The sequence below is a fragment of the Petromyzon marinus genome, chromosome 19, assembly GCF_048934315.1.
Source record: "Petromyzon marinus isolate PM22_M1 ecotype Great Lakes invasive population chromosome 19, UKy_Petmar_22M1.pri1.0, whole genome shotgun sequence".
Classification (NCBI taxonomy): Eukaryota; Metazoa; Chordata; class Hyperoartia; order Petromyzontiformes; family Petromyzontidae; genus Petromyzon; species Petromyzon marinus.
This window is the reverse complement of record NC_133685.1, coordinates 4,384,123-4,399,023: the sequence shown is the minus strand read 5'-3', so window position 1 is coordinate 4,399,023 and position 14,901 is coordinate 4,384,123. Positions and strand designations below refer to the sequence as shown.

Genomic DNA, 14,901 nt, shown 5'->3' with positions numbered 1-14,901 from the left:
AAGGCAATCTCGCACCCCCCAAGGGCATCCGTGGACCCCAGAGATTAAGAAAAACCACTGCCAGAGTCAGCCGATGGGCAAGTGACGACATACGATGGGGTAAAGTGTGGGCACTCCCACGCCTTCAAAGACACGAGCGGCGTGAAAGAGTGACGTCAACAAATTCTCTCCAGGTGCTTGGCAGTGCTCCCTGTCGTGGAGGCCCTCCCTTCCCCCAGCAGTGGCGCGTGAGCGAGCAATTGCGGGGCTGAGCCTTCATCTTTTTTCCGCGATGTGTTGCACGTTTCAGAAGTGGTTATGTTTTGATATGAGGCTATTAAACATTTTTAAAAATATATATATATAACCTTCCTGAAATTTACATTTAAACATAGCAACACCCTGTCTTCATTTCACGTCTGACAATAAGTACATGGCATTAATACAAACCTGACGTAACGCAGACTCGTTTTTTTCTAGCGTCTCATTGCCAACGCATATGGACTGCCCATTAGACGTAAAATAACGCATGAATGTAGTGCCAATTTATGCCCTGCGCTCTGCAAGACCACACGATGAAACGTTATTTTGTCACGCGAGCAACACGGACATTAGTTTGCTTAAATAATCTTCACTGCGATGGTAATAATTTTAAAGTACATTACAAACACTTGCGCCTAATCCACATTCAACGCCAAAATAAGCCAGAGCAGGTTAATTGACCGATTAGCAACGTTCCATCAATTTCTAATTCACTCGATTGGTAACACTTAATATGGGTATCCACGAAACCTTGGCCAACCTCTTTTGCAAATTAAATAATGACTTTAACTAATCACTAGAATTACAATCGTTAATGATGCTTCATGACTTACATTAGATGCTGCGTGTCAAAAAGTGCGCCACGGAAAATTTTAAATTCCATCGCCCATCCTCCCCAATGCTGTTTGAGGCTCACGCATGTAATGCCATAATTGAACACTACTCTCTCTCTCTCTCGGGGATTCACATCACTCGCGTTGTTGACAAATTTAAGGGCCTCTGGGTCAACTGCAAAACACAAGCAGCCCACGTGAGACGCTGCTAACAGATTGGCATCGCAGAGCGGCAGGGCGTTTGCCGCTTGTAGCCTCTATCGTTGGACTCAATTTCACAGATTAATTTGCTTCGGCATAGGTTAAAGACTAAATACGACCCACTTAAACCATTCGACAGATTAACCGTGCCACCGCTGTTTCAACTGGGAATGTACGCCTCTCATCTCTCACCACGTCGAACGGGAAATAGCGAATGTAACTCCCCCAAACATTCACGTTGTAGAAAATTATATTTTCCCCTGGTACGTTTCCAGATTACGCCGCGCCGTGTTGGAAATAATGTCCGACGGTTTTTTTTCCCCTCCCAAGTGCTGGGAGCTCACTCAGGAAAGTGGGCAGCTCACGTTCTCTCTCTCTCTCTCTATCGCTCGATGGTCCAAAACGTGAGCCGCTCTCCGTACAGTTCTCCGGAGAAGCCCTCGGCACTTGGAGCGAAACGGCGGACATCGTGCCGAGCGACACGAAGCGGCACAAACCCCCCACACTCTCCAACCCCCCCCCCCCAAAAAAAAACTCACTTCAGACAGCCCCAACAGCTCAATGGCGAAAACCAACGGAGCAGTACGAGCAGCAGTAAGAATATTTGTGCTCCATTAATTTTTTTGCTGAATAAAGGAAATTGATGTTTTTCTTCGCTTTCGGGAGGGTGTTTTTTTGTATTTAACCCAAATTCAGGAAAGGGAAAGAGGATGGGGTGGTGGGGGGGAGGTTAAAAAGAAGACAAAAAAACCCAGTTCTGTCTAGATCATCAAATCAGTACTATTAAGCATTTACAAGAAAGGTCGGCAACGGTCCTCTTTGTCCGAACTTAATGTTCCGTACCGGCGGCGTGCGCTGCATCGTAAACTCCGCTGCGGCGCGAGCGCCACAGCCGTTCGCTGCCCCTTCGTTGGCGTCGACACCGCTCGCGTTTTGCAGCCGCGCGTGTCGACGTCGGCGGCCACGGCCAGACTCGCACTGCCCTCTTGTGTACGCGCGTCTCATTCGCCCCCCAAAACGCCTCCTCGACGCGCTGCTGCTGCGTCCACTGCGCTGTGAAGCTTCGCCGTCGCCGTCACACTGGGGCACTTCCCCCATGTGAGTGTCGCCAAATTGTGCGCTACGCGAGGGTTCGCTGCGTCGTCGCGTATGCCACGATGCATCGTGCGAAATCAGAAGGCACAGCAAACCAAGATCGAATGATTACCTTTTTGCGCATTTTGCCTTTCAGAAATATTACATTTTAGTTTTAAATATTTTTTTTCCCTTTAATACAATTCAGTCGAAAATGTAAAGTTTAAAATATATAGTTGTTACCCATTAAATTAGTCCTTCACGAAAAGTTTCCCGCAGTAATTGATGGCATGGTGGTCATATGATGGCATCATTGTCGCAGTTCAATTCACCCTGTCACCTTGTGCCGTCAGGTCGAGTACGACCTCTGGTGACATTCACGACCAGACTCCGCCATCCCCACCGCGTGTCTCTCTCGCTGCCTCTTGTAGCTGGGTCAGTGTCAGGCCAGCGGTGTTTTTGATGTTGTCCATCCACCTCGTCCGATGTCGACCTCTATTTCTCGAGCAAGGCCGAATCCTCGAGTCCAGAGGTCCTCACATCGTGTCCAAAGTTGGTCCATTTCCGCTTCACGAATAACTCCTCGAATGGAAGAGTGGGGACCGTTCTCTCTCAGGACGGGCATGTTTGATATTTTGGCTGTCCACGGTATAGGTAGCATCTTTCTCTAGCACCACATCTCAGTTCAATTAATTGTATTATAATTTGATGTCTAACTGATGGCATGTGGGTTGTAAGCATTTAAGTAATCTTCATTCGTAAAAAAAGTACAGCAGGGCACAAATATCATTGAACGACATTGCCAAATTTAATTATAAAGTTAAAGGAAAAGTGATCTCGCCACAATCGTCATATCTTGAAAGTTAGTATCGCGTGAGCTCATGAAATGTGAAATTGTGTCAATCCTAGTGAAAAATAAACACACACAATCATGCCACACAATTCACGCGAACATTTAAGCTCTGAAAAATGTATAGCTCAGCGTTTTCCGGCTTCCGCGTGGCACATGTGTCCCAAAAAAAATGGAAAAACCACAGAACTGATGCACCTGTGGTTGTCTGGGCAGCCAGGGCCACAGCGGGTCTTCGCAATAAATAGAGGGGGACGAGGTTTGTCGGAGTTGGTAGGATCAAAAAACATCGCAATCGTGCACCTTTGAGTGCATTCGCAGTTCCGTTACGCACAACCCACCCCCAAAAAAACGAACAAACGGATACACTTAAAAATGTGCTTTCGTGGATTTTACAACTTTCAGGCGTCTTATCATCTCGCCGCATCTCCAGCTTAAGATGAGCCACTCGGAAGGAAAGGGGGGGAAGACAAAAAAAATCAACGCCCTGGAGTTTATCTGTCGCAAATGTTCCCCGAACGAGAGAAAACGCCCGAACTAGGAATGCCTTGTGTATACAGAATCAGTTCGCTTCCTGACACTTTCTATTCCCCATAGCGTCACCGGCTTTGCTCCGCTCATGACCCGTTAATGCAGGGGTCTGCACGTACAAATGTGCAGTGCTCACGCAAGCCACAAAGACAATGATCTCCCGTATAGCCTTAACAGACTGTTGGGCCAAGTGACTGTTAAGCGAGCATCTATCAAGGCTGACACATGGCACACGTGGGGGGTGGGTGGCCAACACCACACCCGGCCACCTTTGTCTTCCCAGTGTTGATGTTTACACACCGCACCAGGTACTCATTTGCGGCCGAGTCGACCTAGAGGAGGCCCATGACAGGTTCAGATAATCATCACCGGTGTTCGCCGTGAGCAAGAATCGAACTCGGGTCACCGGGTTCGTAGCGCAGCGCGCCAACTGTTGCAATACCGCTCCACACACAGGCACACACACACACGCCTATTGCCATAACGTCACTGAAGCCTCCGGAGGAGTAGAAAATCAACGGTCGCACCAGCCCATTAGGGGCCCTTGAGCAGAAATTATGGTGTGTCACGTGACTACAAACGTTATACGCTGGAAACTTACAGTTGTGTGAAGTAACTAAGGTGATCGGAATTCAAATCACTTTGGGATGTCACGGTAACGAGATGTTAACTACCTCGCCTGTTATGCAGGAGGTCGTGAGTTTCATCCAAAACTTGGCGCCTGCTGTATATTTGGAGTTTGCGTGTTCTCCCCGTGGTGGCGTGGATTGTTATCAGGGTCCCCCTGGTTTTACCTTCCACATTTAGAAACATGCGTTTAGAGTATTTGGGTGCTGTGAATTTCCACATGATGAGTCACTTCGTTGAGCAACCATTTGTGGCCAGGTCGCTTTTGAAAAAAAAAGCTATACAGCTCAGTGGGCCTTACCTGGTAAAATAATAAAATCGTTTAGTTGTTAATTTAGTTTGGTTCACCCATATCTTGATCAATCCACTTCTTGATATATATGCATGTATGTTGAATTTCTTTCGCACCGTACGTAGCCAACCGTAATAATAGTAGGAGGTGCGTGTTCCAAAGTCTGAAGGTTTGCCTAGAAATCGATTGTAACACTCTCATGAAGGCTGCCCCCCCCTCCCCCAAGCCATCGCCATCTCTTGCGGCCCTGCGATGTAACGATCAGCACTGGAACCTTCACGCGGGCTCATCTCAGCGCTCCATCTCCGTTGTGGACGTCTTTCGGGTTCATTCCCACCCTTGACCGCCACTCTAATCATCCCTCCGAGGGACGCATCTTTTATGCTTTTTTGACCACGCGTTGTACGTGACAAGTACAGCATCTCAAATATATTCTAACCACTGACGACAATATATTTTAACAGTGGTTTCAAGCCAACAGTGGCTTAAACCCACAATGTTTATGACCGACATCACTTGAGCCTGCTTTGTGCTTGGAAGGGCGACCTCCAGGTTCATGTCCAGGTGCTGTTGGCGTCGAGAGCAGCCAAGGGCAGTGCAGAAAAATCTGTTCCTACTCTGCACCCTTCCACCCCCACCCCCCCCTTCGCCAACCCGCACTGAGTAGTGCGGTGAAGTATGGCCTCATGACCACCGCCGACCGCACGGAATGAGAAAGAGCTTATCCAGCATTGGATTGACAAATTAGCCGTACGTTTTTTTTTTTTACAATGCTTTTGTTTGATGCTGAAGACATTTCATTTGCTCTTTTGTGGTTGTGGGTGGGCTGCTTCTGACATTAAGTGCTCACATTTTTTAAAAAAAGTTAACCCTCATAACAAAACAACAACAACAAAAAATCCTAGTCTATAATTTGCACCGGGAAGCTACGCCTGCTGAAATAATGAATGAAGTTCCACTTTGACGGCTGTAACTAAGCATTCGCTAAACCGATAATGCGCGCTGCAAAATTACGTGAATTACATTTTGAAAGGGAGCGTAAGAAGCTTAAAGAATTAGAAAACGCTTCCTAAACATTTGCCGAGCCGAATGCCAGCGCAGCTTGCTTGTTGTTCCTTTTGGCCGCTTCAGTGGCATTTCATGAATTCAGACAAACAACCCGTAGTCGCGCAAAATGTTTTGCCCGACAGTGAATCGCTGGCCGGTTGAAATTCTCATGCGCATCTAGGTTCCAATCAGTTCTGAAACACCACGGGGAGAGGGCCCACGTGTTTGTCAATGCCATCGCAGCGCGTTGGCCTTGACTCAATAAATTTGATGACTCACACAGGGCCTAAAATCCTGGCATGCCCGGAGTTAACTGCGGCAGTTATACGACTGTCTAGAAACTAGAGATACGGGGGGAAATGGCTTACAGAAACCCGGCAATTAAAATATCTGCTGCTTGAACCGATAGGGGATGGCTTGGACTACGTTCTTAAGTTACACTGTTTCGAAACGTACGCTTGCAACAGTTATAGGTAAAGGTGCAGATCCTGCAATTAGCTTGCTTGTACAGATGTTGGCGGAAGGGCTTCCACGAGAGGGAACTCTGAACGACCCCCTCTTGGCCTACTCTTCCGCACTGGTCAGATGTCTAGAAAGAGGTGGGAGCACCCGCACGTTATCCATCCGCATGCGACCTGCCGATCGACTGTGGTGGTACCCTTTTACACTGCATGTACGCATGCTGAACTTCTTTCGCACCGTACGTAGCCAGCCGTGCTAACTGGCAGGTGGACAGAGGCGGCCGACTGGGGTGGACTGAAGAAACTTCCACCGCCGTTTTCAACCGTTGCGCCGGGAGGTCAAACTGAACCGGTGACCTCTGGACGGCAGGGCCAGAGTGCGAAAGCCGTTACAACGCGGCAGAATCCGCGCGCCAAATGCTGTTGCTAAACGCAAAAAATGAAAACCCCCGCACAAAGGAGCAGCTTACCAGCGATTGCTCATCTTCCATCGACTGCGGCCAAGACACAGCCAGCCTCCTCGCTCTGTTAAGAACACAGGCACGTACCACACGCACGCCGTAAAGAATTTTTACGACTCACGCTACGATGCAGCCGCAGTACGTGGAGGCTTAATGATCATCAGTGCCGGTGCCAATCTATTTGGGGGGGGGGGGGATCCTAAGCAAAAATTATAATTGGGTGCGTCACATGACTACAAACATTCTATGATGGGCAAGCCACATTAATGAATTAATGATATCGCAGTCGTGCTAAACAAATTAATTCATTAGACTAAGTACAATTAAAATGCTAATACTGTTATAAGTACAATGAGCTTTTTAATGTCATACGTATATGAGCTTGAGCTGATATATTGGTGCTGCCCTACATTTATTTACTTACTTTAATTAACCCAGGGCTCCCCGAGCCTCGTTTGCTTGTGTCGAGCACAATCAAATGACAATAATGATAATGACAGCCCATGTCAGTCCGCTGCTGGGATGAAGGCCTCCCCACGCTCCGTAGGTCACAGGGGTTTTTTGACCATACTTCACCACACTGGTCAGTGCGGGCGTTGGTGAAGCGTGGAAAGGGGGGGGGGGTTAGTGTGCCAGGACAGAAGCAGATATCACTCGCCACTGATTTAAGCCGTAGCCGGGTATCCAACTCGGAGGGCCGGGATTGTAGAGTGGTCAACCAACCACCGCCCCACCGCTCTACCCACGAATAATGACCCTGCTCACTGCCAACACCAGTGACGATTACTCTATGTGAACCAGTCCTGGGCTTCCCGCAGGTAGACTCAGCCTCAAATGAGTACCTGGTGCGGTGTGTAAACATCGCCACTGGGGGGACAAAGGCGGCCGGGCGTGGTGCCGGCCACCCACCCGCTCGTGTGCCGTGCGGGCCTACATAGGTGCAACTCGCAAACAGCACTTGCCCCGACAGTCTGCTAAGGCTATACGGGGGATCTTTGTTTTGCCCTCAACGATGGCCGTTTCCGCACCTCGACTGCGACGCGAGCTCCATTTCGTCGCCGGCGCGGAGAGATTCGTCGATCTTGTCTCGACTCATCCTGATGGGAAAGAGAAGCTCCTTAGCAAATTCGAGTAACGTATCGCTACATCAAATAATGTTAATCAAGTCAAAGGCTTCGGTTTACAATAAACACCCGGAGACTTTTAATCCGTTTTAAAAGTTGGAGAAACTTTTTTTTTACGCCCGGCGTATCAAATGCAATCGTTTAAAACACACATACACACACACAGCCTATCTTCTTCAAACATGGCAAATATTGAACACTAAGTTTATGTTTGAAGAGCAACTTATATATTTTTATATATATCAGCTCCGGTTACAAGTTCTCCGTTGCTTTTGAGGCAGGCTAGGAAGCTCCTGATTGCTCCCACGAATTACTTTCATAATAATCATGAATTAATATATAATACTAATATGTAATGATTAACCATTTATTGTAGTTAATCATTTATAACACTCAGCATCGTCATCGTGAGCCATGGTCAACCCCCCCCCCCCCCCCCCCTGCTGGACTAAGGACTCCGCAAGCCGCTGTCATCTCTCACGATGTCACGACGATGTCACGATCCCGCGATACAACAAAGATCCCCCGTATAGCCTTCAATACATTGTTGGGGCAAGTGCTCTTCGCGAGTAGCACCGACTGAAGCCTAAGGCACACAACACGCCCAGCCGCCTTTGTCTCCCCAGTGTGAATGTTTACCAGGTACTCGTTTGAGGCTGAGTCGACCTCGGCGAGGCCCAGGACCGGTTCAGATAATCGTCACTGGTGTTGGCCTTGAGCGGGAATCGAACGCGGGTCGCCGGGTTTGTAGCGCCAGTGCGCTAACCGCTGCACCACCACTCCCTACTAACGAAGCAAAGACCCGCGTAGCACCTGCACGCGAGTCAATTTCATCGCTCCATCTCTCCTTGAGGTTATCCTCTTAGCTTTCTTTTTGTTTATTTTTTACCACGTAAGGCCCCACTGAGCTATATATATACTACAGCTCGGGATTTATACTGAGATGGAGAAAGAGGAACGCGTGGATTAGAGAACGTGCGCAGGTTAGAGACGTAAAAGTTGATTGGTAGGAAAAAGTCAGTGAGGTTGATTGGGCAGGGCACTTCGCTCGAAGGGCTGATGGCCAATGGTCAAGGCTAAACTAAACTCTAAGCTATTTTATATCTCACCACGCAAGGTCCACTGAGCTGCGTAACTCTTTTTTTTTCCAGAAGCGACCTGGCCACAAATGATAGCTCAACGCTCGTGGCTTATTATCGCGTGGAAAATGACGGCAGCCAAATATTTTTGTTCTTGCTGTAGTTTTTCACACCTGATGATGATTGCTCGTGTTGCAATCGAAACGTCGTGAGAATGTTATTGTTTTATTTTTATTATTATTTTATTGTTTCCTTTCTACGTGACCACCGAAAGAAACAAGAATAAGCAGCCAAATACTCTAAAAATGTATATCAGCCAAAATGAGTGCAGAGTAAGGATGCAATTGATAATTTCCTTCCGTGATCCATTTTTTCAAATGTATTCCTTGATAACATAATCGATTCTGGTTTAATGCTTTACGCTGCGATGAACGAATGTTAGCGCCTCGAGTGGCTGCGTGGAGGCGATTTGAACCGATTTCCACACGCGACGTACAAATCTAAAACCCCATTGATTCACACGTGTGCGATCGGATTCACAATAGCGTAAGCTGATGAACTTGATATCAGTTGAGGCGCATTGTCCTTCGTGGCCGTAATGTGCAGCATCAGTTTAAAAAAAAAAAATAATCACGTTCATTTTTTTAGCCACTTGAAAATAGAAAGCCAGCCTATCGAAGCCCGGACAGCTTTACGGCCGTCATTGTGAAGCCGTTTGACAGCTTGCGAGTTGTCTGCGGCTCAGCTTGGCTTAACATGTTATCAGACGCAGATGTTTTAAAAGATTATCTCTTTAAGGCGCGTTTGCGCGGATGACCAAACGTAATTACGGCGCTCAAGACGAAGCTTCACCAAAGACACACTCGACGATATTTCCTGGAACTCGAACGGACAAAAATTCACACAAATCTGAGAAAGCATGCATCGTCTCACGAATCATGTCGACTGTGGCGGACTGCTGTAAAGTCACGTGACATCATTGCAACACATCTGAGACATTTTCTTGACTCTTAAAATCGCATTAAACTAACCCCCGCCCCCCCCCCCCAAAATAAAATAAACGGACTCTTCCTTTTGCCGTTCATGAAATGTACTCGCAACACGTGCACACGAGAGTTAAACGGCAGCGCTAGGCGCCTTGGTTATGTTCCCAAACATGCAACACACATGTTAAACCCCGGCTACGATTTCAAGACATGTCATCAGAGCCCCCCCCACCTTCTACACATCTGTGCCAAATCAACGCTCCCTGACCATGACATTCCTCTTTTGAAATAACCCATCCCTTCCTTCCGCACTTCCTCCCAGCTACTCCCTCTACGCTTGCCGATAATTCGGGCCCTGCCTCGTGCAATTAAAACATCTAAATAAAAGCCACATTGGCGTCCCGCGCGCCGACAGGAATGTCAACAGCTGGCTCGAGGCGCACCCCGGGTTCACACGCGCGCCGTTCCGACGTTTTCGCTCTCCGGCACGCGGGGCGAAACGTCGGACATCGTGCCGGACGGCACGCGGTGATGACGCCCCGGAGCAACGCCGATCCGCGCGCGGCCTCACGCCCTGCGTTCGAGAGACGAGATCGGACCGAAAACGAACGTTCCATCAGCCACGCGTTGCTCATCCCAGTCTACGTTGGCTCCTGACGGCCTTTGAAGGCAGCATTTCCTGCCTTGTAAAACTCTGTCGGCGGTGTTTAATGTCACGCCTTGAGCTAATCATGGTGGGGGGTGGGGGTTTACTGAATTGGATGGCTCCAAGTGAACACGAGATGAATCCTTGCTTGCTATTAGTACCAAACACTGTACACCAGGGTTCTTCACTCATTTTCAGAGGAGGGGGGGGGGGGCGCACTTGCCACAATAAGAGCCACACCACACATTTGAAACCATCGGGGGTTTGACAGCAGCACGATGACGATGATGGGGTTGGTTGGGGGGGTATCACACGGCGTGAATTGTCGAGGGCCGCGCGTCATGGGCAGCACTAAAGGCCACCAGGGGCCGCTAGTGGCCCACCGGGCCTTGCAATGAACACTGCAGGACACAGTGGTTAGCAGCACTCTGCGCTCTGAACCCGTTGTTGATCTGACTTCCGATTGCCGGCCATGACCCACGTTAGCGGGCAAGCGATATTCCAATTGGTCCTGGGCAGCTCATGCACAGACGCGCACTGACCACCCTGGTGAAGTATGGGCTCACAACCCCAATGCCCGACATGGCATCGAGAGGCTCCCTTCATCCGGCAGTGGAGTGAGACCACGGGCTGTGAGTTCATGCAAGCGAATAAACAGCGCGGGAAGACGTTGCATATCCGGGCGTCACAGATCTGCCCTCTGCAATTAGCCGTCCACACCCAGCGCATCGTTTGCACGTAACGTAAATGTCATTTTCTACAGAAGTACACAAATAGTCTCCGTAACACCGGTTGAGACTAGGGTCGAAAGAAAGCTGTCTCTGGTGTGGACCAAACAGTTTCAAAGGCAATGCATCATATTATCAGAGTTTGTTTTCGTCCGCATTCCGACCACAAGTATTGTGGTTAATGCAGACATGATTCCTTGTAAAAGGTTTCAGTTTGGTATTTTAACATCTTAACACGGCTGTTTTGATGGCAGAAAAAAGGGGAAAACCTCTTCTCATATTTTGGTACTGGCAAAGGAGGTCCCATGATACACAAATAAAGCGTGGTCTTTTCACACACACGGCAAATGTATTGCTTAAACATCGCACACATTCGCTTACTTGGAGGCACGCGATGTTATTTTCCTGTGGTCCGGGTCGATGTTTACCTGCACTGTGAGTGTAATTATTGCCACTGGCTTTTGTCGTCGTTTGTATGCATTCTATCGATATTACAATCATAGTTCCCATTGTTTTTATCGGCTTTTACTGTATTTATATTCGATTGTATCTATACTTGTGAGTGCAGTTTTTTATTATTTAATGTTGTTTTATGTACGGAGCTTTTACGTATTTCGATATGAAAGGCGCTTTATAAAATCTAGATCATTATATGATTTGCTATCTTTAAAAAAAAGCCCTGATGCTGCAACGTATTTACACTTATATCAAGGGACGCGAGTTCTGTGTGAGAATCTACGTATGCATGCTGAGCTTCTTTCGCACCGTTCTGTAGCCCACCGTGCCAATCGGAGTTGGAGCGAGCGTCGACTTTCATGGGAATGTGCTCATTGCATAACTGACACTTGTCAGTTATATTTCTTTTTCAAACGCTGCCAATCGGCAGATGACAGGCGAAGACCAAAAATCGTCGTTTTCCACTTGGAGCCTCTTAATCTCAGTGATGAATGTACTGCGTCTGTCAAAAAAAAATAAAAAATAAACTCCCCACAGCTCCGCACGGGGACCTCATATAACCTGCTCACTCAGCCTCGGACACTCGTTGCAAACAAAAACAGAACATTTCAGCTTGAACATTTTCATTTTATTTCCTAATGTCTGTACAAAGCCCTGAGATCTAAATGTCAAGCGTGCTTATCAGTGGGCGGCAGGCATGGCTTGCCATAACTAAATTTACGCTCGGATTATGCGTTACATAACTCACGTACGAGATGGCATCGAAGAGAGATATAGTGGCTCGTAAATAGTGCGCGTGCGCGCGCGTGTGTGTTTCACATTGCCCACTGTTAAACTTACTATCGGTTGGTTTCGCCGATCGAAATTTACAACGGCTCGTTACAAACCCGCAAATTTCCTCCTCGCGACTTTGCGAAGCCGGCGGTCGCCGTGAGTCGCGCGGGCGACGCGCGAGCAACGGAACGCACAATCGCCCGCTCCGAAACGAACTCCGCGCTTGAACCCAGAGCGGCGGCCACCGCGCTCCTCTTGTCACAAATTGCACCGCCGCTCGCATTAACCGGGGCAAAAAACGTGAACGCCGTCCCCCACCACCTCCAGCAGGCTGGACGCAAAACGCCGTCGTCGTTCCATCGCTCGCGAACGCGTCGGCGCACGACGTAATTAAATCGCTTGAACTCCCTCACCCCGGGTTCCCATCCCATCGTTGGAACGCTACCGAGGAACCGCTGAATGTGCACCCGCCGTGTGTAATGTTGAACTTCTTTCGCGCCCGTAACGCAGCAAATCGTACTAATCGGAGGTGCCGGGGGAATGACGACAAACTAAAAATGCAAAAAGCAGTTCTAAAGAAATTAGTTTGCCAATCTAGATGATGATTTAAAAGCACATAGCTCCCAGCGGATTCCTAATATCGGAAGCAAGAGCGTTCCAGACGGCCGCGGATGCGCGTCTCGAAAGCGCCGCGCGATGCGGTGACCACCGTCTGTGTTCCACGGCGAGTAGGAACATTCGTGGCGTGGTTTAAAGCTCCGTTATCTCGGCTGGACCCGTGGGTTGTTTGGGGGGGGAAGGGGGGTTAGCTGCGGCGAGGGATGATAAAACACGTGACCCAAAATCAACATCAACTGGGAGACCCCCCCCCCCCCGGAGACCCCCACCCGGAAACCCCCCCTCCAGAGATCCCTACCCTCCGGCCCCCCCCGCACCACCCCCCCCGCCCCCCCCCCGCCCCCACAGTGGCTTTGCCCAGTTGAAATAAAACTAAACAAAAAAATATTTTACTAGAAAGCTATAAGAGCTCTTTTTCAGAAGCAACCTGGCCTATCACAAATGATAGCTCTCAACGAAGTGGCTTTTCGTCGTGCGGAAATTTATAGCAGCCAAATACTCCAAGCGCGTGACGTTGGTTCTAAATGTGGACGGGAAAAACCGGAGGGCCCGGAGGAAAAATCCACGCGAGCACAAGGAGGGAGAGAGAGAGACACGCAGACTCCAAATATACAGCAGCAGGTGTCAGGGTCGGGATCGAAACCACGACTTCCTGTATACCGAGCGAGGCAGTTAACATCTCCAAGCCACCGTGATGATGACGAGAGAGAGACACGCAGACTCCAAATATACAGCAGCAGGTGTCAGGGTCGGGATCGAAACCACGACCTCCTGTATACCGGGCGAGGTAGTTAACATCTCCAAGCCACCGTGATGATGACGAGAGAGAGACACGCAGACTCCAAATATACAGCAGCAGGTGTCAGGGTCGGGATCGAACCCACGGCCTCCTGTATGCCTAACGTTCGGAGAAATAACGGATTCGGAAAAGCGCCGTAGTTTTACCTGTTGAATTGAGATGCTGCGCAAATGCGTTTGGCTAATTGAATTAACTTCCGAGAGTACGTGCCGGGGCGGAGACGGAACGGTGGAATCCGGTACATTGTGCGAGGCGCCACGCGGAGTTGTTAGGTCGCAAGTTCGCCGAGATTTGGCCGTGGTTTGGAAATGCCTTCATCCAGAAGCGGATTGATCACGGCTGCTCATGATGTCGATGATTATGACTTTACTTCGACATTGAGATCCGGAGAAAAATAAGTCAACATTTTTTTGTTAACGTCCATGCGTAGACTGTTTTTTTTTTCCGCGCATGTTTTGCGTTGCTTAAAAAAAACACTATTCCGTTAATCCTTCCAGTTCCTCTGAAACCTGTACCGGGGGGAGCTCTACTGGAGCCATTATGTAAGGACTTGCCCCTCGGTGATAACAATTAATATTTTGCGATTCAGTCGTGAGACCCGACAAGCAATGTGCCTCTCGGCTGCAGCTCCCATGGTCTGGAATGTCCTCACCCCAGCCGTGCAGGCTGTCGCCTCCATACCCCGGTTCATGTCCAAGCTTGACTCCTTCCCTCAGACTATGACTGGCTCCTTCATTTAACAAAAAAATATTCTCAATATATTTACGCGTGAAGTGTGTACACAGAAGAACCCCTGTCAACGATCACCCCTGTTAACGACTAACCGCTTAACAACGGGCCTCTATAGAGCCCAATGTGTAGTGTATAGTGTAGTGTATAGTAGTGTATAGTAGTGTAGTGTATAGTAGTGTAGTGTAAAGTAGTGTAGTGTATAGTAGTGTATAGTGTAGTGTATAGTGTAGTGTATAGTAGTGTAGTGTATAGTAGTGGTATATAGTAGTGTCGTGTAGTGTATAGGAGTGTAGTGTATAGTGTAGTGTATAGTAGTGTAGTGTATATTAGTGTAGTATATAGTGTAGTGTATAGTAGTGTAGTGTATAGTAGTGGTATATAGTAGTGTCGTGTATAGGAGTGTAGTGTATAATGTAGTGCATAGTAGTGTAGTGTAGTGTAAAGTAGTGTAGTGTATAGTGTAGTGTATAGTAGTGTCGTGTATAGTAGTGTCGTGTATAGTGTAGTGTATAGTGTAGTGTATAGTAGTGCAGTGTATAGTGTAGTGTATAGTAGTGTATT

At 48.4% G+C, this 14,901-nt stretch overlaps 1 protein-coding gene and 1 long non-coding RNA gene across 2 annotated transcripts in view; one reads left to right on the top strand and one right to left on the bottom strand.

The window, feature by feature from the left end:
* Nucleotides 1-7,936, bottom strand: part of LOC116943749 (uncharacterized) — a 191,585-nt gene extending 183,649 nt beyond the window's left edge. Inside the window, exons 1-2 of the mRNA XM_076067955.1 lie at nt 7,427-7,936; nt 6,408-6,462 (exon numbers count right to left, since the gene is read on the bottom strand). Coding sequence (XP_075924070.1) covers nt 6,408-6,462; nt 7,427-7,494 — 123 coding nt within the window. The 5' untranslated portion in view covers nt 7,495-7,936. The remainder of the gene's footprint in view (nt 1-6,407; nt 6,463-7,426) is intronic.
* Nucleotides 1-14,901, top strand: part of LOC142925099 (uncharacterized) — a 137,674-nt gene that overhangs the window by 109,911 nt on the left and 12,862 nt on the right. The gene's annotated exons all lie outside the window — the stretch shown is intronic.